The sequence below is a fragment of the Suncus etruscus genome, chromosome 7, assembly GCF_024139225.1.
Source record: "Suncus etruscus isolate mSunEtr1 chromosome 7, mSunEtr1.pri.cur, whole genome shotgun sequence".
In the NCBI taxonomy this organism is placed as follows: Eukaryota; Metazoa; Chordata; class Mammalia; order Eulipotyphla; family Soricidae; genus Suncus; species Suncus etruscus.
The window spans coordinates 12197035-12218823 of NC_064854.1; the positions used below are offsets into that span (position 1 = coordinate 12197035).

The following is a 21789-nucleotide window of genomic DNA, read 5'->3' on the forward strand; positions in this document are numbered from 1 at the left end:
TTACTCGGTAGGAGGATAGGAAGGAGCAAGGAGTCAGCGATGATTGGGAACTCAAACTAGACACACTCCACAACTGCTGGACCTGAGCCCATTTATTAACAGTTCTCCCATATTTAAGCGAAATTTTTCCATATTAGGAACTTGCAGTAGGTTAAGCATGACATGACCTTTAGCCACAGAGTTAAACATTATATGTCAGCACAATTATTAGCCATATGGATATTCTACGTATTCTATAAATTCTTTTTTTGTTTGTTTTGAGGCCACACCCGGTATTATATTTATTATGAAGTTCCTTCTCCCTCTTACTTTCCAGTCAACTTCTAGCTTCTGACTAAGCATCATGACTACTCAACATTTTCATTCTTGAAGATACTGAAGGACCTGTAAACAGAGACCAGCTGTCCGGCTCCTGCATCAGGAGGAGCTTGCCTCCCCGCCTTAGTAGACTTTCCTGGGTCACCGCATATTTCATTGCTTACGTGCAGCTCCCTCTGCCAGACTGGAATTACTTCCGACTGTGTTGCGACTTCTCCATCTTTGAATTGTCAAATCCTCAACTTCCATGTTCAATGCCATTGCTCTCCACTCGTGTCTGAATGCTCATGCCGAGTAATCCCAGAGTTGAATGCAAACTTCAATAAAGATTAGAACAAGGTCTGGAGCGGTGGTGCAAGTGATAGGGTGTTTGCCTTGCATGCGCTAACGTAGGATACGCCTGGGTTCGATCCCCACGTGTCCCATATGGTCCCCCGAGCCAGGAACGATTTCTGAGCACAGCCAGGAGTGACCCTTGAGTGTCACTGGATGTGCCCCCCCCCGAAAAAAAAGATTAGAACGGTCCCTGTCCTTCCACCCAAAGACTATGTATAAAACCCAATGTTTTTATACATAATCTAGGCAAATATATGTACAATATATTAATATATTTTATATGAGATTGCTATATTAAATATATTTATGAGACATGTTTATATATTATAATCAGATAAATATAATTAGATATTTCATTATAATTCTATTCTATAAGACATAAAACACATTTGGATAAAATATATAGGATATATCCTGTCATATATAAAATACATATTTGGATAAGACTTATAATGTAATAGGCATATAGTTAGATAATATTTAATTATAAGTATAGTCTACAATATATAAATATGTATTTGGATAAAATACAGGATGATATAGTATATAATATATATAAAAATATATGTGGATGAAATATATAATGCAATTCATTATAGTATCTAATAATATATGTTTGGATGATAGATCTGCAAATGCAACGCGGCTTCTCTTCCGAGGCCCGTTGCAGAAAGGAGGAAGATGTGGAAGGCGGGAGAGCGGAGACAGAGGAGACAGGCCGCCGGTCACGTGACCCGCCGCGCGGCCCCGTCACTTCCGGCCTCCTAGCCCCGGGCTCTTCCGGTCCTCCGCCGGCTAGAGGGTCTCCTCTCTGAGGTGGTCGGCGCGGACTTCCGGTTCCGGCGCGGCCGCGCTCTCTCTCCCTCTCGCTCCCCCCCTTCCGGTCCGCGGGGCGACTTCCGGCCGGGCTCGGGGCGTCCGGCGCCGCCATGAGCTTCCTCAAGAGCTTCGCGCCGCCCTGCTCGGCCGACGGGCTCCGGCAGCAGCAGTCGGACACCGAAGCCGTGCTCAACGGCCGCGGCCTGGGCACCGGCACGCTCTACATCGCCGAGAGGTAGCGGCGCCTTTCCTCCCGACGCCCGGGGCCCGCGGGCCGAGGCCTTGCAAGGCCTCGCCTTGCGCGCGGCCCACCCAGGAAGGACCCGGGTTCGATCCCCGGCCTCCCAGATGCTCCCCCGAGCCTGCCCGGAGCCATTCTGAGCGCAGAGCCTGGAGGAACCCCTGAGCATCACTGGGTGTGGCCCAAAAACAAAACAAAACAAAACAAAACAAAAAAAGACAAAGGGAAAAACATGAGGAAGCTCTTTTGGGGGGCTCACCCTACAGTGCTCAGCACTTAGGCGACTCCATTCCAGGCCTCTGGGATGGGTTTCGGATTGGCTGCGTGCGGGGAAAGGTTCCCCCCACCCACCCACAAGACTCTTCGCCCCTTTTTGGGAGGGCCTTTTGATGCACCAGGGATTCGTGTGGCTCGGGTTCGAGCCATCTGGGCTCTGAGATGGTTTAGGTGCAGACTGCAGAGGGCTGGCAGTTCAGGTTTTGTGCCTGCAGACCCCCAAGGCTCATCTGGGTTCCATCAGGGGATCCCTGGAGACCCCCCCACCCCCAGCACTCACAACCCCATTTGCATCTCGCATTGTGCCATCCGGCTCATAGGGGCCCCAGATCCTCAGGAGCCCTCAATCCCACACACCCCACCCCATAAAGGGGACCCTGCTGAGTGTCAGTGGTAAGTCTCATCAATGCCTAGCTCGCCAGGCATGAGGTTCTGGGTCCCACAAAAAGAGACTAGGAAAAAGAAAAAGGTACAGACACGTGAGTGAAGAAAGAAAACTTGCATTTTGGAGTTGTTGGGAAGTGGCAGTTTTGCATTTTGACTTTGGGCCCTACCTGGTGGTGCACAGGGCAGACGTCTGGGTCTGTACTCAGGAATTACTCTTGGCTATGCTTAGACTCAGAGGATTCCTGGAATGCATGGGTCAGCTGAGTGCAAAACAAGTGCTCAATGCTCTGTACTAGCCAGCTCCCCTTATTGGAATTCTTTTTTAAACTTTATTTATATTGATTGATTGGTTTGGGGTCACACCCGGCGGTGCTCAGGGGTTACTCGTGGCTCTGCACTCAGAAATTCCTTTTGGCTTGGGGACCATATGGGAGGCCGAGGAATCGAACCACAGTCTGTACTAGGTTAGCTGTGTGCAAGGCAAATGCCCTACCACTTGCGCTACCATTCCATTCCGGCCTCTGCCAGGAGCAATTCCTGAGCACAGAGCCTGAGCTCCACCGGGTGTGACCCAAAAACAAACAAACAAAAATTCTTAATTTTGTTTAAATGCTATAAAATGGTTGTTTAACATATTTTTAAACTTCCTTTTCAGCCGCCTGTCTTGGTTGGATGGCTCTGGATTGGGATTCTCCCTGGAATACCCCAACATTAGTCTGCATGCGGTGTCCAGGGACCTCACTGCGTTTCCAAGAGAGCATTTATATGTCATGGTGAATGCCAAATTTGGAGGTAGGTTAGTGTCTTTCGTCTCACCTTAAAATTGTAGTTTTTTTCCCTAAGGGATTCCAAATGAGGAAAATACTTTAGTTCTTTACTTAGACACTAGAGGTGTAGTCCCCTCTTCCCTACAAACTGCACACCCATTTTTTTTTTTTTGCATTATAAAGGCCCATATTTAGACAGCGCCCACTCCCCACCCCCTAACACACACACACACACACACACACACACACACACACACACACACACACATATATTCATTTAGAACATTTCTCTCTTACAAAAAAAAAAAAAAAAAGATAACATGCGGCTGTTTGGTTGATTTTTGGGCTACATCCAAAACAGCCAGGAGTAATTGGTTACTGCTCCTGGTGCCTGGGGGACCATATGGGATGCCGGGGTTGAACCCTGGTCGACTGTGTGCAAGGCAAATGCCCTACCCTCTGTGCTATCGCTCTGGCCCCAGAATAGTTTTTAAAGCAAAACCTTAGCACAGTAAAATCACCTTAGCTCTAGCGCCACCTTCCCGGCCCCATTAGCACAGTAAAATTGTTTATTTTGTAAAAATATGTATACTTTACACATTTCTTACACTCAATGGTTTAGTTACTGGTGGGTTTGTAATTTTAATAGATCTTTTTTTGTTTGCTTTTGATTTACACAGTGATGTGCTGTGCAGGGCTCTATGCTCAGGCATACAGCAATTCCTGGTGAGTTTTAGGGACCATATGGAGTGACAAAAATTGAACCATATGAAAGCCAACTCCCTGCTCTCTGTATTATCTCTGGTCTAAATCTCCCTTTGGAAGTAATTTATGTCTGGCTATCATGGAAGCTTAGATCTATATAGCTTGTGCTTGTAAACGTTTAGAACAGAACTAACAGGACTATCAAAGCAATTGCAATTTAGGTTTTTGTTTTTTGTTTTTGTCTCTTTAGTGAAGTAGTTCTTCTTTTTTTTTGTTTTTGGGCCACACCCGGTAACGCTCAGGGGTTACTCCTGGCTATACGCTCAGAAGTTACTCCTGGCTTGGACCATATGGGACACCGGGTGATCAAGGTAAGGCAAGGCAGGCACCTTACCTCTAGCGCCACCGCCCCGCCCCCTGAATTAGTTCTTTGCATTGCAGTCTGTGTCGCTGCTTTCCACCAGCATTCAATGTCTGCATCTGTGTGAAGGCTGGAGGGGAGGAGAGCTGAGGGATGCTTCAAACATTGCCTCCCTGCACAGGGCAGCCTCACCACAAAGTCAAGGTCTAACTTCACTGGTACTGTAGGTTACAAGACTCCTACATTCTGTTGCTGGAGTATGCTGTCAGAAGTCAATAAAATGTAGTGGAAAGGGGCTGGAGAGATGGCACGGAGGTAAGGCGTTTGCCTTGCATATAAAAGCACGGTGGTTCGAATCCCGACATCCCATATGGTCCCCCGAACCTGCCAGGAGCGATTTCTGAGCATAGAGCCAGGAGTAACCCCTGAGTGCTGCTGGGTGTGATGCAAAAACCAAAAAAAAAAAAAAAAAAATGTAGTGGAAAATGAGGGAGTATGATAAGATGGTTTAAAATGGAACTTTTGGGGCCCGGAGAGATAGCACAGCGGTGTTTGCCTTACAAGCAGCCGATCCAGGACCAAAGGTGGTTGGTTCGAATCCCGGTGTCCCATATGGTCCCCTATGCCTGCCAGGAACTATTTCTGAGCAGACAGCTGGGAGTAACCCCTGAGCACCGCCGAGTGTGGCCCAAAAACCAAATAATAAAATGGAACTTTTAAATATCTCGTGAAATTTGAAGAAGATAAGGAAAAGGAAAACTATTGACTCTGTGTTGTAGTTAGGCTTCAAGAGGAGGAGGTACTGGATGCAGAATTAACTTCTTTCCAAGTAAGTGCAATTAAGATTTTAATTTAAGGGTACTGTGTGTCTGTTTAGTTTATACTAGTAATTCAGGGCCAGAGAGATAGGGTTTGATCTCTGGCGCCCCATAGGGTCCCCTAATCCCTGCCAGAAAGCATAGCCAGGCCCTAAAGCAAAACCAAAATTAAACAACCAAAGAAATATATTCCTAGGTCACATTTATTCTGGCAGTTTTCAGTTCTGTTTGTTCAGAATGTACTCTTTTATTTTTTAAAAGTTTTTATTGAGGCCAATGTGAATTACAAGTCTTTCACAGTTATGTTTATGGTACATAGTGCCAGTGAATTGAGGCAGTTCATTCTCACCACCCGTGTTGACCACCCACTGCCCCTGTTCCTAGCATGCACCCCTTTATCTCCACCCTTAGCCCCCTGGACCGCTGGTGTAAAAGGTCCCTTTCGCGTATAGCTTGTTGTAGTTTGGGGTCTCTATTTTTTTTGTTTTGTTTTGTTTTTTTTGTTTTTTGTTTTTGGGCCACACCCAGCGTTGCTCAGGGGTTACTCCTGGCTGTCTGCTCAGAAATGGCTCCTGGCAGGCGGTGGGGAGACGGGGGGGGGGGGGGGGACAGGACACAGACCATTTGGGATGCTGGGATTCGAACCAACTACCTTGGGTCCTATATCGGCTGCTTGCAAGGCAAACGCCGCTGTGCTATTTCTCCAGACCTAGTTTGGGGTCTCTTAATTGTTTGGAATGTACTTTTTTTTTTTTTTTTTTTTTTTTTGGTTTTTGGATCACACCCAACAGCGCTCAGGAGTTCCTCCTGGCTTTATGCTCAGAAATCGTACCTGACAGGCTCAGGGACCATGTGGGATGCCAGGATTTGAACCACCACCTTTCTGCATGCAAGGCAAACGTCTTACCTCCATACTATCTCTCTGGCCCTATGTTTGGAATGCACTCAACACCAGGTTGACCATGGGCAAAACAAGTGCTCTGGCCCCATAAAATATTCATTTGAATACAGTTTTAATGTTTTTTGGAGGGTGTCTCTAAGTATTTAGTTGACCTGCTTTGATTTCATTATAGCCCTGAGAAGCACAGAGTAATAATAATTTGCACGCAAGTCAGACTCCTTACAGCTTGTGTCACCGCTTAGGCCCGGGTTATTTAATTCTGTTGGGCCTTGGCTTTCTCATCTGTAAATGGTTGCTGAGTCGTATCAGTGGTGGATGAATGTAGACTAAAACCTGTGTCTTGAGAGGCAGATGCCAGTGGAGACAACATATGAGGGTTCACCAGGATTCTTGGGTGTAAGGCTTGGGCAGTGAAGATGAGCAGTATGACTAGACCAGACTAGAAGCTTGTTTATTACTTAGTAACCAGTGACCCTTACGGCTTTTAGGGGACATTTTAAAACTCTTTAATAGCATTAACATTAAAATGTTTTCATTCTATTCTAGAGGAATCTAAAGAACCTGTTTCTGACGAAGAAGATGAAGACAGTGATGATGATGAAGAGCCTGTTGCTGAATTTAGATTTGTACCTAGTGATAAAACAGCTTGTAAGTTTCCTATATTACTTTTCTTTTGGGGCAAAGAAAGAGAAGTGCTGGGGGTTAACTATCAATCCTCATACATGCGAAGCACACTCTCCAGTACTGAGTTCCATTCTTTTTTGTTTGTTTTTGGGTCACACCTGGTGGTGGCATTCAGAAATCACTCCTGGCAGGCTCAGGGTACCATATGGATGCTAGGAATCTGCTCGACCACGTGCTCTACAATTGTACTATCTTTCTGACCCCTGATTTTCATTCTAAGGCTAAATCTGTGTGTTCTTTACGTACCAGGCATCTCCTGTATGCCTTGTGCATACAGTTACATATGTTACTTTATTCTTATTTCTAGTCTTTTACTTTTTCATTGTTTTAGGTTTTACAGTATCATTGTACTGTTGAAAAGAAAGGTTGTGAATACAGTGAGAATGTAAATTTAATGTTACTTGGTTTGTTTGTGAAGGGAGGAATCTAGTTATTTTATATTGACTTGATGCTATTTTCTTTTTTGTTTTTGTTTTTGGGCCACATCTGGTGACTCCAGTTACTCCCAGCTATGCACTAGAAATCGCTCCTGGCTTGGGGGACCATATGGGACCCCAGGGAATCGAACTGCATCCATCCTAGGTTAGCATGTACAAGGCAAACGTCCTACTGCATGTGCCACTGCTTCAGCCCCTTTTGCTATTTTCTTTTTTTTTTGGGGGGGGGGGGTTGTTTTTTGAGCCACACCTGGCAGTGCTCAGGGGTTACTCCTGGCTATCTGCTCAGAAATAGCTCCTGGCAGGCGCAGGGGACCATATGGAATGCGGGGATTCGAACTAACCATCTTAGGTCCTGGATCGGCTGCTTGCAAGGCAAACACCGCTGTGCTTTCTCTCCGGCCCCGCCTTTTGCTATTTTCTAAATAATACCCAATAAAGGCAGAAAAGTTCTGGCAATTCCAAAGAAAGTGATATGAAGGTTGCTGTAAATAACTTGCCTGTTAGCCAAAACAGGTTTTAGCATATAACAGGATTCTATTTGGGGACCACCCGGATTAGGGATCCATGCAGTGCTAGGTACTGAACCTAGTGTTTCTTTTTTCTTTGGTTGGTTTCATTTTTGGATCTCACCCGGTGCCACTCAGGGATTACTTCTGGCTCTGCACTCAGAAATCGCTCCTGGCAAGCAGGGGGGACCATATGGGGTGCCGGGAATCAAACCACCATTTGTCATAAATCGGCTTCGTGCAAAGCAAACGCCCTACCACTGTGCTATCTCTCTGGCCCAAGAACCCAGTGTTTCTCAAGGCAGCGCCTTGCACTATACCTCTTTGTAGCAACTCCTGCCTGAGGACTTATTCTCAGAAAATTTAACCAGGTTTGAAGAAGTTTCAATTCACAATAACAGTATTATTTTTGTGACTTGTTCACTTCCACGAAGCAGTTTCTAGAAATTGAACAGGTTCTGTAAGTATTTTCTGCCATTATTTATTTGCTATGTTAGTTTTGTTTTGTTTTTTTAATTTGGGGCCAGAGAGATAGCACAGCGGTAGGGTATTTACCTTGCACACAGCCAACCCAGGATGGACCCTGGTTTGATTTCTAGCATTCCATATGATCCCTGAGCCTGCCAGGAGCGACTTCTGGGCACAGAGCCAGGAATAACCCCAAAGCACTGCCAGTGTGACCCAACAACCAAAAGGAAAAAAAGCACATGAACAGAATGTTCAATACATTTTGATTTCTTTCAGTGGAGGCGATGTTCACTGCAATGTGTGAGTGCCAGGCGCTGCATCCAGACCCTGAGGATGAAGATTCAGATGATTATGATGGTGAAGAATATGATGTGGAAGCACATGGTTAGTGAAGTAGATCTTTTTTCTTTTTTTCTTTTTTTCTTTTTTTTTTTTTGGTTTCTGAGTCATACCTGGCAGCGCTCAGGGGTTAGTCCTGGCTCTCTGCTCAGAAATCGCTCCTGGCAGGCTCAGGAGACCATGTGAGTTGCCAGGATTCAAACCACCGTCCTTTTGCATACAAGACAAAAGCCTCACCTCCATGCTATTTCTCCAGTCTCTGATCTTTTTATTTTAGTACAGAAATTTCTTTTTTGTTTTCGGATCACAAACTGGCAATGCCCAGGCTAACTTCTGTTTCTACACTCACGGATCACTCCCTGGAGGGCATTGAATTTGGTGCCAATTATCAAACCTGGGTTGTCCATCTGCAAAGCAAACATCTTACCCACTGTACAATCGCACTGGTCCCCTGACATTGGTTTTCTGAGTGTATATATGTGGATTTTTTTTTTCTTTTTGTGCCATTCCTGGCAGTACTTGGAGGACCTTAAGAAATGCCAGGTTCAGACCTGGTTAGCTGTGTGCAAGGCACACCCTACCTACTGTGCTATCATTTGGGCTCCTTTTTTTTTCCTCTTTTTTGGCCCCATTTTTAAGTTTATCTGTACTGTTGGTGGGACTTATTTTTATTTATTTATTTATTTATTTTTGCTCTTGTTTTTTTGTTGGCCTTAAAAAAACCAACAAAAATATAGAATAAAACAAATATTTGTTTCATTTTGTGTTCTGTTTGTTTTTGGGACCACACCCAGTGACGCTCTTGGCTATGCGCTCAGAAATTGCTCCTGGTTTGGGGGACCTCTGGGGATCGAAAGGAAGTCTATCCTGGGTCAGCTGCATGCAAGGCAAATGCCCTACCACTGTGCTATCATTATAGGCCCTGAATAAATCTTTTCCAGAAAGACCTTTTCATTGCATCTTAGCTTTAGTAAACAATCATTGCTTATTCATTTCCCCCCTAATTGTTTTATGATAACTTAAAAGTCCTTTATTTGTTTAGAACAAGGCCAAGGGGATATCCCTACATTTTATACCTATGAGGAAGGATTGTCTCACCTAACAGCAGAAGGCCAAGCCACTCTGGAACGGTTAGAAGGGATGCTTTCTCAGTCCACGAGTAGTCAGTACAACATGGCTGGCGTCCGGACAGAAGATTCCTTACGGGATTATGAAGGTGAGTGCCCTTTCTCCTGCATGCAGTCGGATGGCACCTGGTGGATGAAGGAATCTATAGATCCCTAAGGGATTGTGTGTGTTTTGGAAACAGGAGAAATCTTAAATTTACTTACAGTATAGGAAGAAAATGTAGAATTATTAGGAGTTACTATATTATCCCGTGTATGTGTAATAAGATTGTTTTTTTGTTATTTTTTTAATTGGTTTTTAGGTCACACCCAGAAGTGCTCAGGGGGGCTACTCCTGGCTCTATGCTCAGAAATCACTCTTGGCAGGCCCAGGGGACCATATGGGATACACCGACCTTCGGCATGAAAGGCAAATGCCTTACCTCCATGCTATCTCTCCGGCTCAATAAGACTTTTTTTTGTTTTTTTGTTTTTGGTTTTTTTGAGCCACACCCGTTTGATGCTCAGGGGTTACTCCTGGCTAAGCGCTCAGGAATTGCCCCTGGCTTGGGGGGACCATATGGGACGCCGGGGGATTGAACTGCGGTCCTTCCTTGGCTAGCGCTTGCAAGGCAGATACCTTACCTCTAGCACCACCTCGCCGGCCCCAATAAGATTGTTTTTATTGAGCAAAATTTACTTAGATGTGAAGGAAGAGAAAGAATGTATTCAAAGAAGAACACAAACCTAAAAGTACAAGCTGTAACTTTTTGTTTGTTTGTTTGTTTTGGGGCCATACCCAAGGGTGCTCAGGATCACTCCTGGCTCTGCACTTAGAAATTGCTCCAGGTAGGCTTGGGGAACCATATGGGATGCTGGCAATGGAATCTGGGTCGGCAGTGTACAAAGCGCACGCCCTACCTACTGTGTTATCGCTCCAGTCCCTGTAACATTTTCATTTTTAAAATTTTGTTCCATGTTACAAAAGATAGTCTATTTTAAGGGCTAGAGTGGTAGTATAGTGGGTAGGGCGCTTACCTTTCATGCATTGACCCTGGTTTGATCCCCAGCGTCTCATATGGTTCCCTTAACCCACCAGAAGTGATAAATATAGAGCCGATGTGACCAACTCCATCCACCCAAAAAACAAGTTTGTTTTAGTTCAGAATTTAATTTGGGAAGGGTCACACCCTGCAGTGTTTAGAGGCCCCTATGCAGTACTGGGGATTGAACTTAGGTCTCCTACTTGCGAGGCAAGTGTCTTCTCCATTATGACATGCTCTCAGTTTTACAGTAAGGCTCTAACATAGGCTTTTTTGTAGTGCTTGGTTTTTTGTTTTTGAGTCACACCCAGTGACACTCAGGGGTTACTCCTGGCTCTGTGCTCAGAAATTGCTCCTGGCAGGCTCAAGAGACCATTTGGGATACCAGGAATCAAACCTGGGTCCATCCCAGGTCCACTGCATGCAAGGCAAAATACCCTATCACTATACTATCTCTCTGGACCCTCTAACATAGGCTTTAAGGTGAGTTGCCTTAAATGATACCTAGTGCTTTGGCAGACTGCTAGTTAGAGTTTAAAATGCTGTTTTCATTTTGGCAGTCAAGGATCAAGCCAGGATCTTGCACACTTACGGCATTTGCTCTTCAAGTGAATTCTAGTTTTTGTGAGTTGGAGCTCCCAAGGAGGATTCAGAAGACCTGGTGATACTTGGTCAATGTTTGGACCTGAGGATGTGATATTGTTCAGTTGTGCTGAGAATCCACAGGGTAGCATAGAGGCCATAGGGTGTTGGCAGTAAAGCCATGTTGGGTACATGTAAGGCTCGGGACCATATGGATTGCTGCATATCAAACCTGCTTGACCGCATGCAAGACAGATGCCCTACCCACTGTGCTGTCACTCTAGCCCCATAGCCCATAATTTTTGAGATGGGTTTGTTAGATCATACCAGGCAGTTTTAAGGGGCACTCTTCGTCCAGATCACATGTTCAGAAGATAAAACTTGGCCTCTTTCATGTGAAGCCTGTATTCAGCTCCTGACTCGTTTCTTGAGCTCAAGCCTTTTGAAAGAAAAACATTTAAGTAAAAGAATGTTGGGCTGGAGAGATAGACCAGAGGACAGGGATTAGGTTTGAGGCCTTGCATGTAGCTGACTTCATTTGGATCCCTCGCACCACTTGGAGTGGCCCTTGACCACCGAGCCAGGGGTATCCCTTCGTGTTGAAGCTAAGAAGTTGTAAATGTTAAAAGTATAAACAAAAGGGGCCAGAGCAACAGCACAGCAAGGAGTACCTTTGCAATTCTCAGCATCCCATACAGTCCTCCGAGCCTGCCAGGAGTGACTTCTAAGTGCAGAGCCAGAAGTAAGGCCTGAGCGCTGCTGGGTGTGGCCCCAAAACAAACTAAAAGTCTAAACTAGACACCAGAGGGGCAGTCTTGTAGGGAAGGGCTCTGGCTTTGTACGTGGCTTATCCAGATTTGGTTCCAAGCATCCTGTATGGTTCCCGGATTTGTTTCTCCTCCCCTGAAAAAAAAAATATTGACTAGTTTTTAGTGTAGCCTGATTTCACTAACAGCATTTTCTTTTATTTATTTTTTGCTATGTTACGTTCAAAAGAGAAAGAAATGGCTTCTTTTTCCCATCAGAGGGCACAGACTTCCTTCTGGTGAACATGAAAATGGACCTGGAAGGTCCTTGGAAGCTCTCAGGGTTTGTTGCTCAGCTGCTTCCTTTCTTATTCTTCTTCCCAGATGGGATGGAGGTAGATGCTGCTCCCGCCGTCGCTGGTCAGTTTGAGGATGCAGATGTGGACCACTGAGATTCATTCGCGTGCTTTGAGGTGAGTGCTTTCAGGTTGTCCCTGGACATGACATCATTGGAAATCATTTTGATTTTACACTTCAGAAAAACTCTTTAGCATTTAGAAAAAGAGACTGGTTATTGGGGCCGGAGAGGTAGCATGGAGGTAAGCTGTTTGCTTTGCATGTAGAAGGACGCTGGTTCCAATCCCGGCATCCCATGTGGTCCCCCGAGCCTGCCAGGAGCAATTTCTGGGCGTAGAGCCAGGAGTAACCCCTGTGCGCTGCCGGGTGTGACTCAAAAAAGCAAAAAAGACACTAGTTACTGGTCTGGGGAGCTGCTCAAAGGACTTCTGAGCTTCACTGAGCAGGGTTCAAAACCACCTATGCCTCAGGGAGGTGGCTCAACTGGCTGGAGTACCTGCTTGCCTGTGCGAGACCTAGGGTCCTGAGCACAGAGCCACAAGTAGCAGCTGAGCACTACTAGGTCTGGTCTGAAAGACCAAAGTAACAATAATACTCATCATCCATTTCCAGTTATTCAAAATGATGTGATTGTTATTTTTATTCTGAAAATTTAGAAAAAGGTGGCATGAGTGATATCACAGCCGTGGGATGTTTACTTTCTGTGTGGCTAATGCGGGAAGGACCCAGCTTCAATATTTGGCATCTCATATTGTTCTCCAAACCTGCCAGGAGCTATTCTGAGCGCAGAGCCGGAGTAACTCCTGAGCACTATGTGACCCACCCTCATCCCCGCCCCCCAAGAAAGAAATAAGGTGGCTTAGTTAATATTAATAATACTTTACGGGCCAAGTCTTGCATTAGATACTAGAAGAAGATAAGACACAGTATCTGTAGTGGACCGAGTGCCCTCAGAGCCTCAAAGCCTCTTCGAAGGGGGAGGAGTTCACCTGGTTAGCTCCACTGAGACCAGGTCTTGTCCTAAGCTGCTGTTTTCCCCTTTTTGAAACTTGAGACCTTAATATTCATCGGAAAACACAAAATAGACATTTGTTGTGGTTCACTGCTTTTCAATCTAGGGAGGAAATAAAAGTAATCCGAACTGACCATAAGCCTTTGATTATAACCTTGAATGTTTTTTTCTCCTCAAGGTTTAGAACCCTAGTGTTCAAGGCCTATTTCCCACCAAAAATGAGTAAGTGCACTAAGGCACTGGTTTTCAGAAGCTGTTATAGTTGTTTCTTTGTTGTTGTTGTTGTTGTTGTTGGGCCACACCCAGCAGAGCTCAGGGGTTACTCCTGGCTCTGCACTCAGGAATCGCTCTTGACAGGCTTGGGTGACCGTAGGGGATGCTGGGATTCGAACCACCGACCATCCTGGATCGGCTGTATGCAAGGCAAACGCCCTCTGGCTGTGCTATTTCTCTGGCCCTGATACTTGATTTTCTTGACTGACATGAGTTACTGCCAACTTTGTTTCTCCTGAGATAGTCTCAAATTTTGCCTGAAGTTTGTTCCTATTAAATACATATTGCTCTGAGATGCAAATGACCTCTGTCAGCATGAGTCTTTTAAGTATGCTAAACTATGCTGAGTACAACATTTTAATTGCTACGTGAGCATGACTAAGATCATAGCTAATCATCCTGCTAGTTCTTTTATTCTTTATATGTTGTTGGATGTTTGCTGTGTTGAATGGTCTTATTTCTCCAGCAGTGTCCATCTTTGGGGGAGGGGCACCCGTTGGCACTCAGCTTATTCCTGGCTCTGTGCTCAGAAATTGCTCCTGGCTCGGGGAACCATATTGGATGCCAGGGATTGAACCTGGTTCAGTCCTGGGTCAGCTGCGTGCAAGGCAAACGCCCTACCGCTGTGCTACCACTCTAGCCCCTCCAGCAGTGTCCATCTACTGCTGACTTGATGTCATTTTCTTTTATACTGTTTGGGTTTTTTTTTTTTTTTTTTTTGGGTCACACCTGGCAGTGATCAGGGGTTACTCCTGGCTCTGCGCTCAGAAATCGCTCCTGGTAGGCTGGGGGGACCATATGGGATGCCGGGATTTGAACCACCATCCTTCTGCATGCAAGTCAAATGCCTTACCTCTATGCTATCTCTCCAGCCCCTTATACTGTTTTCTAGTCTTTGAGATATCACTTACCAGAGGTCCTTAATTTTTTATTTGTTTAGGCCACAGCAGTGTTCAGGGCCTACTTTTGGCTCTATGCTTAGGGATAACTTCTATCAAGTCTCAGGGATCAAATCCAGGTTGGCCATGTGCAAAGCAAAACACCCTATATTTCGTGTTGTCAGTCCCACCCCAGGTCCTTCATTGTATTGAATCTCATAGCTAATGAACTATGGAGTGGTACATATATTTCAATGGGACTTTTCTACCACTGTCAGTCACTTAGGTTGTGAACTCCCTTATGCCAAGTTCCACCTGCCTTTCAAATTGTGAGTAGAATATTGTTGTTTTCATCAATCAGGATTATAATTATCAGAAATTAATTTTTAGAGTTCTGTGGTTTATATATCTTTCCTTATCTCCATAGTCTTACTTTCATCAGTAACCAAAGTCCAAAATCAGCAATGTTTCTTTTGGATATTGGTTAAAGTTACTGTTTTTTTGTTTGCTTGTTTATTTTTGTTTTGTTTTGTTTTGGGGTCACACCCGGCAGCGCTCAGGGGTTCCTCCTGGCTCTACACTCAGAAATGGCTCCTGGCAGGCTTGTGGACCATATGGGATGTCAGGATTTGAACCACCGACCTTCTGCATGCAAGGCAAATGCCTTACCTCCATGCTATCTCTCTGGCCCCTAAACTTACTGTTTTAATGTTGTTAGAATTCTGCTAACAACAATTTTTAGGTCTTATTTTCAGATGCCAGCATTTAATTATTTTTACTTCATGAAGAATATTTTATAGCAACTCAATATTTTTCTCGAGGAAGAGGAGGTTGGTTTGGAGTTCATACCCAGAGCTACTGGCATACTCCAGAATCTGCACTCAGGATTCACTACTATCTGGCTCAGGGACCATACCAGGGATCGAACCCAGTAAGCTGTTTGCCAGCATGTGCCCTATCTGCTGTACTATTTAAAAAAAAGATTTGTTTTGTTTTTGAGCCATACTTGATTGTGCATGACATGACAGCTGCTCCTAGCTCTGCTCAGGGATTGCTCTTAACCAGGATGGGAAATGGTCATGTGACCAGGCTCAAACCCAGACTTAGTACGCATGCTGTCTAGCCTGTTGAACATCTCTGCAGCTCTGGAAAACATTTCATGTTCTTTTGGACTTCCTATATTGAGAAAGACAGTTGCAGAGACTCTTAATACTGTATTAATAAAGATTATGAGAAATGCTATGTTGTGTCACTGAGGGTTGTGCAGGTATGTTAAAGGCAAAAAAACTTTAGGGTCCTTTCTAATGAACTGATTACTTTGTGTAACTCAAAAATTATTCTTAAAAGCTTTTTTGGGAGGCCATACTTGGCAATGCTCAGGGGTTACTCCTGGCTCTAAGGACCATACAGGGTACCAGGGATTGAACCTGGTTCTGTCCCAGGTTGGCAGTGTTCAAGGCAAACGCCCTACCACTGTGCTATCACTCTGGTTCCTATAAAGGTTTTTTTTTTTTTTTTTAATCACTGTGAGAGTTAAAAAGTTGATCATTGATGGGGCCAGAACAGTGGCACGTGGGAAAGGCTAGGACCAACCGTGACCGTGGTTTGAACCCCGGGTGTCCCATATGGTCCCCCAGCCAGGAGTAACCCCTGAGCATCTCCAGGTGTGGCACAAAAACAAAAACAAAACAAAAGTTGATCATTGAGTTTTAGTCATACTGTGTTCCAACACCCATCCCTTTACTACCAATTTCCCCAGTTACCCCACCCCTGAACTCCCACCCTGCCTGCCTCTATGAGACACTTCCTCTCTTCTCTTCTCCTCTCCTCTCCCCTTCCGCTCTCCTCCCCTCCTCCTCTTCCCCCCTCTCCTCCCCTCCCCTCTCTGTTTCTTCCTCTCCTCCCCTCCTCTTCCCTCCCCTCCTCTTGTCTTCGGGCCACACCCAGTGCACTATAGAAGTTTGGTATGTTTGTGTTGGTAGCCCCTGCGGGTCTCTTTAAAGTTAGTTTTGATTCTATGAAGTGCCTGACTGTTGTTTGTCGTGTAGTTGCGTATGATTCTTTCAAAGTTGAATGAAGGCTGGATAAAGTATTTTTGGGGAGGCATTCATTTCATTGAGTTTTGTTTTCACTCTTATCTCTACTGCTGTTTTTGTGCCAGAACCATTTTCCTTTGGTAAATCTGCTGTAAATTTTAAGGATGCTTTCTTTGTATGTGATTTTCTTTTTTGATCTTGTGACTTTCAGTATTCTAACTGTATGTGTGGTTTTTATCCTTCTCACTGTTATTGACTTTGAGGTGTTTTTATTTGCATCTCAGCTGATAATTTTCAGGCATCCAGGATGTGGGTGCATATGCTCTCCCGCTCTGGGAACTCCTTGGCAACTATGTGTTTTTTTTTTTTTTTTTTTTTTTTTTTTTTTTTGGTTTTTGGTTTTGGGGCTACACCTGGTGTCGCTCAGGGTTTGGTTACTCCTGGCTCTGTGCTCAGAAGTCGCTTCTGGCTTGGGGGACCATATGGGATGCCGGGGGATCAAACGGGATTGAACTGCGGTCCGTTCTAGGCTAGCGCGTGCAAGGCAGACGCCTTACTGTTTGTGCCACCGTTCTGGCCCTTCTTGTCTATTTTTTAAATTGTGGGGTTTTTCCCATCTTTCGTTGTTGTCTTGAGGTTTTCTGCACTTTTATCTTTGAGCTCACTGAGTCCTCCCCAGTCTTCTCTCAGATTGGGTCAACAGTAAATGAACATGCAGGATTACAATATTCACACACCAGGTGTGGTGGAGTTTTGCACTTTATTATTATTATTATTATACTGCTTTATTATTATTATTATTTGTAGTCTCTTTCCTATGTTACTGTTAGTATCTCACTGCCAAGGAACTTATGTGGGTGAGATGCCTTGGGTGTGGCCTCTGTTTTGTGTGGGTGGGATGGCAACATTTTATTATTTCTGGCTGTGGACTCTGGTCTCCCACTTGTAGTAAATCCACCTATTCATCAAGATTATGATTCTTTTTATTTGGGGGGTGGTTCACTCGGTAGCGCTCAGGGGTTCCTCCTGGCTCTACACTCAGAAATCGCTCCTGCCAGGTTTGGGGGAACATATGGGATGCCGGGATTCGATCCACCATCCTTCTGCATAAAAGGCAAACGCCTTACCTCCATGCTATCTCTCCAGCCCCATTCTCAAATATGTTTATGTTGATAGATTTTTTTATTCATTCTTGAGGGAACGGTGCAGCAGATAAGGTGCATGATTGCATGTGGCTGACCAAGGTTAAGTCTTCCCTAATACCTACCTATCTACCTCATTTGATCCCTTAAACTTTTACCAGCTGAGATCCTTGAGGCCAAGCCTGGAAAAGACCTGATCAACTCTGGAAGTAGCCCCCTAAAAAACAATAAAGAAAATAAAATTCTCTTTGTAGTGTGCAGATAGTACAGGCTTAAGGCACTTTCTTTGCTCAGAACCTACACAGCTTTTAACACTGGCACTGCATATAGCCTCTTCCCCTTCCCACCTCACAAATTGTGTTTGTTCCAGGGATTGCTTCTAGTTTGAGCCACCACTCAGACCTAGAGACTGAGCCCTCATGTGAAAGCGTTTGCCAGCCCTTTAACTATCTCATGAGCCCTCTATCTTCTTTTAAAGGATCTAATGGTTAACGAGTGCAGCCATTAGAAATGTCAAACTAGGGCCGGGCGGTGGCGCTGGAGGTAAGGTGCCTGCCTTGCCTGCGCTAGCCTAGGACGGACCGCGGTTCGATCCCCCGGTGTCCCATATGGTCCCCTAAAAAGCCAGGAGCAACTTCTGAGCGCATAGCCAGGAGTAACCCCTGAGCGTCACAGGGTGTGGCCCAAAAACCAAAAAACAAACAAAAAAAAACAAAAAAAAAAAAAAAAAAAGAAATGTCAAACTAATGGAAATCAGGCCTCTTACTGCCCGAGATGGACCAAGGGGAAGGCACATGAATGAGAAGTCACAGTTACTTTATGTTCTGGCAGTTTCTTCGGATGAGCCAGTTAACTTCTTTTTTCTTTTTTTTTCCGGCCATACCTGTTTGATGCTCAGGGGTTACTCCTGGCTAACTAAGTGCTCAGAAATTGCCCCTGGGACCATATGGGACTCCGGGGGATCGAACCGAGGTCCTTCCTTGGCTAGCGCTTGCAAAGCAGACACCTTACCTCTAGCGCCACCTCACCGGCCCCCTCTTTTCTTTTCTTTATTTATTTATTTTGGTTTTTGCATCACACTCAGCAGTGCTCAGGGCTTACTCCTGGCTCTACGCTCAGAAATCGCTCCTGGCAGGTTCAGGGGACTATATGGGATGCCGGGACTCGAACCACCATCCTTCTGCATGCAAGGCAAACACCCTGCCTCCATGCTATCTCTCTGGCTCTGCCAATTAACTTCTTATTCCTAGTTTCTACGCTTGTATAATAGGGTGCCGCCAACCAGGCTGGACCATCAGACTGACATAGTAGCCATTCTTGGACTAATCGTGATCTCTTCACCTCTTGTTTTCCAGATTCTGCTCATAACTGTGGGAGAGAACTTGGTGCTGGTGCCTTTTCCATTGTGGTCTGGGTATTGATGAAAGTCTTTTTCCGTCTCCATGTTCTTCTGAACCAGTTATTTTTCAGGACAGATATACAGAGACAACATGCTGTCATTAGCAGAAGAAACTTTGACCATTGTTTTCAAAGGTGAATTAACTTTATCAAGAGGGAATTTGTAGTTTATTATTTACTCAAAACATTCTGTCTAGGTGCCCTCTGAGTCGGCCTGCATTTCTGCATTTCTGGAATGTGGCAGACCTAAGAGGTGAAAGCATAGGAGTTGGGGTGTAGATAGGTTGGAAAGTGAAAGAAGTGAATCAAATAACTAGACCTTAGGTTCACCCTTGAGCTAGGAAGAGGTCTCCCAGCAGCTTGGTCTTGGGCCGTCTTCACAGGAGTGACCCATTGACTGGCTGTAGCCTGGCCCTCAGTTCTCTGCTTAACCTTCGCTGTACTGTGCTTGCAGCTTGGCCATACGTCCTTGAACACCAGGCCTGCCCAGACTTCCTTGAGTAGGTCACAGGCTGTTTGTCTGTCCTATCCTTAAGGCTTTTGATTTCTAGCTTTCGTTCATTTTGTGGAACAGTATAGTAAAGGTAGGGTCAAGTCCTCCAAGTAATTCAGGTGATAACCCTATTTGGTCTTTGTAAGAGCTTAACAAATAAATCTAGGTTTTCTATTATTACTGTGTTCTCATTATTTCCTGAAGCCATTCATGAGAGTTGGGTTTTTAAAAAAAAAAAAAGCCTGGCAGGAAGTAGGAATCTGGTGGTGCTAGGGACCACTCTGGTGGTGATACCCATGGCCCACTGATAAAACCTATGCCTTGTGTTTGCCAAGCATGTTGTACTCTTACCTTTGAGCTGTCTGCCACCCTTAAAATAAGAAAATCCTGTTGGGCTTACTCAGCTTTTGTTGAGGACAAGAAAATAAAATGAATGAATAACCAGCTGCTGGCATGTTTTTAGTGAAAAGAGGATTTAAAACATTTCAAGGTTGGGGGCCGGAGCGGTGGCGCAGCAGTAGGACATTTGCCTTCCACGCAGCTGACTCAGGACAGACCTCGGTCAATCCCCGGCGTCCCATATGGTCCCCCAAGCCAGGAGCGATCCCTGAGCGTTACCGGGTGTGGTCCCAAAACCAGAAAAGAAAAAATTCAGGGTTGGAGGCTGGAGCTGTAGCACTATGGGGGAGGACACTTTCCTTGCAAGCTGCTGACCTGGGTTTGATCCTTGACATCTCCGTCCCCCTGAGCACTGCCAGGTATGGCCCCAGAACAACACAGTCACAAAGTTCAGGGGGTTCTACCTCCATTTGGATGAGACATAATTTGTTTTATGTTTTGTTTTGTTTTTGGGTTACTCTGGCCCAAGAAATAATTTCTGTTAGGGGTGGTGCTCCAGGACATGGCCCGTCCTGCCACCCCCGAGCCTGGCCTGGTAGCATCCTGGGGACCGATCACAGCAACCTTTGGCACAACATGAGCAAGACATCGATGGTCTGTTTTGGGGATTGTTGCTGCCAGAACAGTATCTAGCTTGGGGGCAGGGGATACAGTACCAGGACTGGGGCTAGGATGCCTGTGAGTCCTCATACTTTTTTTTTTTTTTTTAAATTTGGGGGGGCACCCAGGTGATGCTGAGGGGTTTGGCTCTGCACTCAGAAATCCTTCCTGGCTTGGAGGACCGAATGGGATGCTGGGGGATCAAACTGCAGTCAGTCCTGGGTTAGGTCAGTCCTGGGTTAGTGTGTGCAAGGCAGACGCCCTACCGCCTGTGCCACCGCTCCGGCCCATCTTTCCTCTTTTTTGGGGGGGGGGGGTCCACACCCAGCCGCACTCAGGGGTTACTCCTGGCTCTATGCTCAGAAATCGCTCCTGGCAGGCTCAGGTGACCATATGGGATGCCAGGATTCGAATCACTGACCTGCACGCAAGGCAAAAGCCTTACCTCCATGCTATCTCTCCGGCCCCCCATCTTTCTTTTTTTAATTTTTATTGAGATCAATATGAATTACAAATCTTACCACAGGGATTGTTTTTTTTGGGGGCGGATTGGGTCACACTCAGTGGCACTCACGTTACTCCTGGCTCTGTGCTCAGAAATTGCTCCTGGCAGGCTCAGAGAACCATATGGGATGCTAGGATTAGAACACTGTCCGTCTTGGGTTGACTGCATGGAAGGCAAATGCCCTACTGCTGTGCTATCTCTCTGGTCCTTATCAATTATATCTATGATACATAGTGATAGGGGAATTAGGGCGATTCCCTTCATCAGTGTCGACCTCTCTCTGCCCCTGTTCCCAGCTTTCTTCCCTTACCTCCACCCTTAGCCCCTGGACTGCTAGTGTAACATGTCCCTTTTGTGTATAGCTTGTTGTAGTGTGTGTCTCTTGATTCTATTGTCGTTGACTTTGGGTTGCTTATATTGGTCTGATCATTTTTTATTTCCACTCAGTGTTCATGGGACTGTTTACCCGATACCTACCATCCACTTTATTTTTTCTTAATTTATGAGGCAGAACAAAGATGGTTCATGTTCTGTGGTTCTGTTGAAGGAAAAAAAATGGGGAGGAGCCCCTGTCAAGAAGTCATGAATATAAACTTAAAAGAAGATAGAGGGGCCAGAGAGATAGCATGGAGGTAGGGCGTTTGCCTTGCATGTAGAAGGACGGTGGTTTGAATCCCAGCATCCCGTATGGTCCCCTGAGCGCTGCCACGTGTGACCCCCCCCCCCCAAAAAAAAAGGAAAAAGGAGAAAGAATAAGAAGAAAACAAAACAGGAAAAAAGGGAAGGGAGGACTGGTGTGGCAAGCTTTTTTTTTTATATATAGATATGGTATTGGGAAATTAAAAAGGAAATT

The 21789-nt window shown here is 45.3% G+C and overlaps 1 protein-coding gene across 1 annotated transcript; it reads left to right on the top strand.

Moving 5' to 3' along the window:
- Positions 1-1552: 1552 nt before the first annotated feature.
- CLNS1A (chloride nucleotide-sensitive channel 1A) lies at positions 1553-19876 on the top strand. The gene is made up of 7 exons (XM_049776281.1): positions 1553-1708; positions 3033-3169; positions 6476-6577; positions 8304-8411; positions 9409-9582; positions 12228-12316; positions 18897-19876. Exons 1-6 carry the CDS (start codon positions 1584-1586, stop codon positions 12293-12295), a joined length of 714 nt encoding a protein of 237 aa, XP_049632238.1. The 5' UTR covers positions 1553-1583; the 3' UTR covers positions 12296-12316; positions 18897-19876.
- The last annotated feature ends 1913 nt before the right edge of the window (positions 19877-21789 follow it).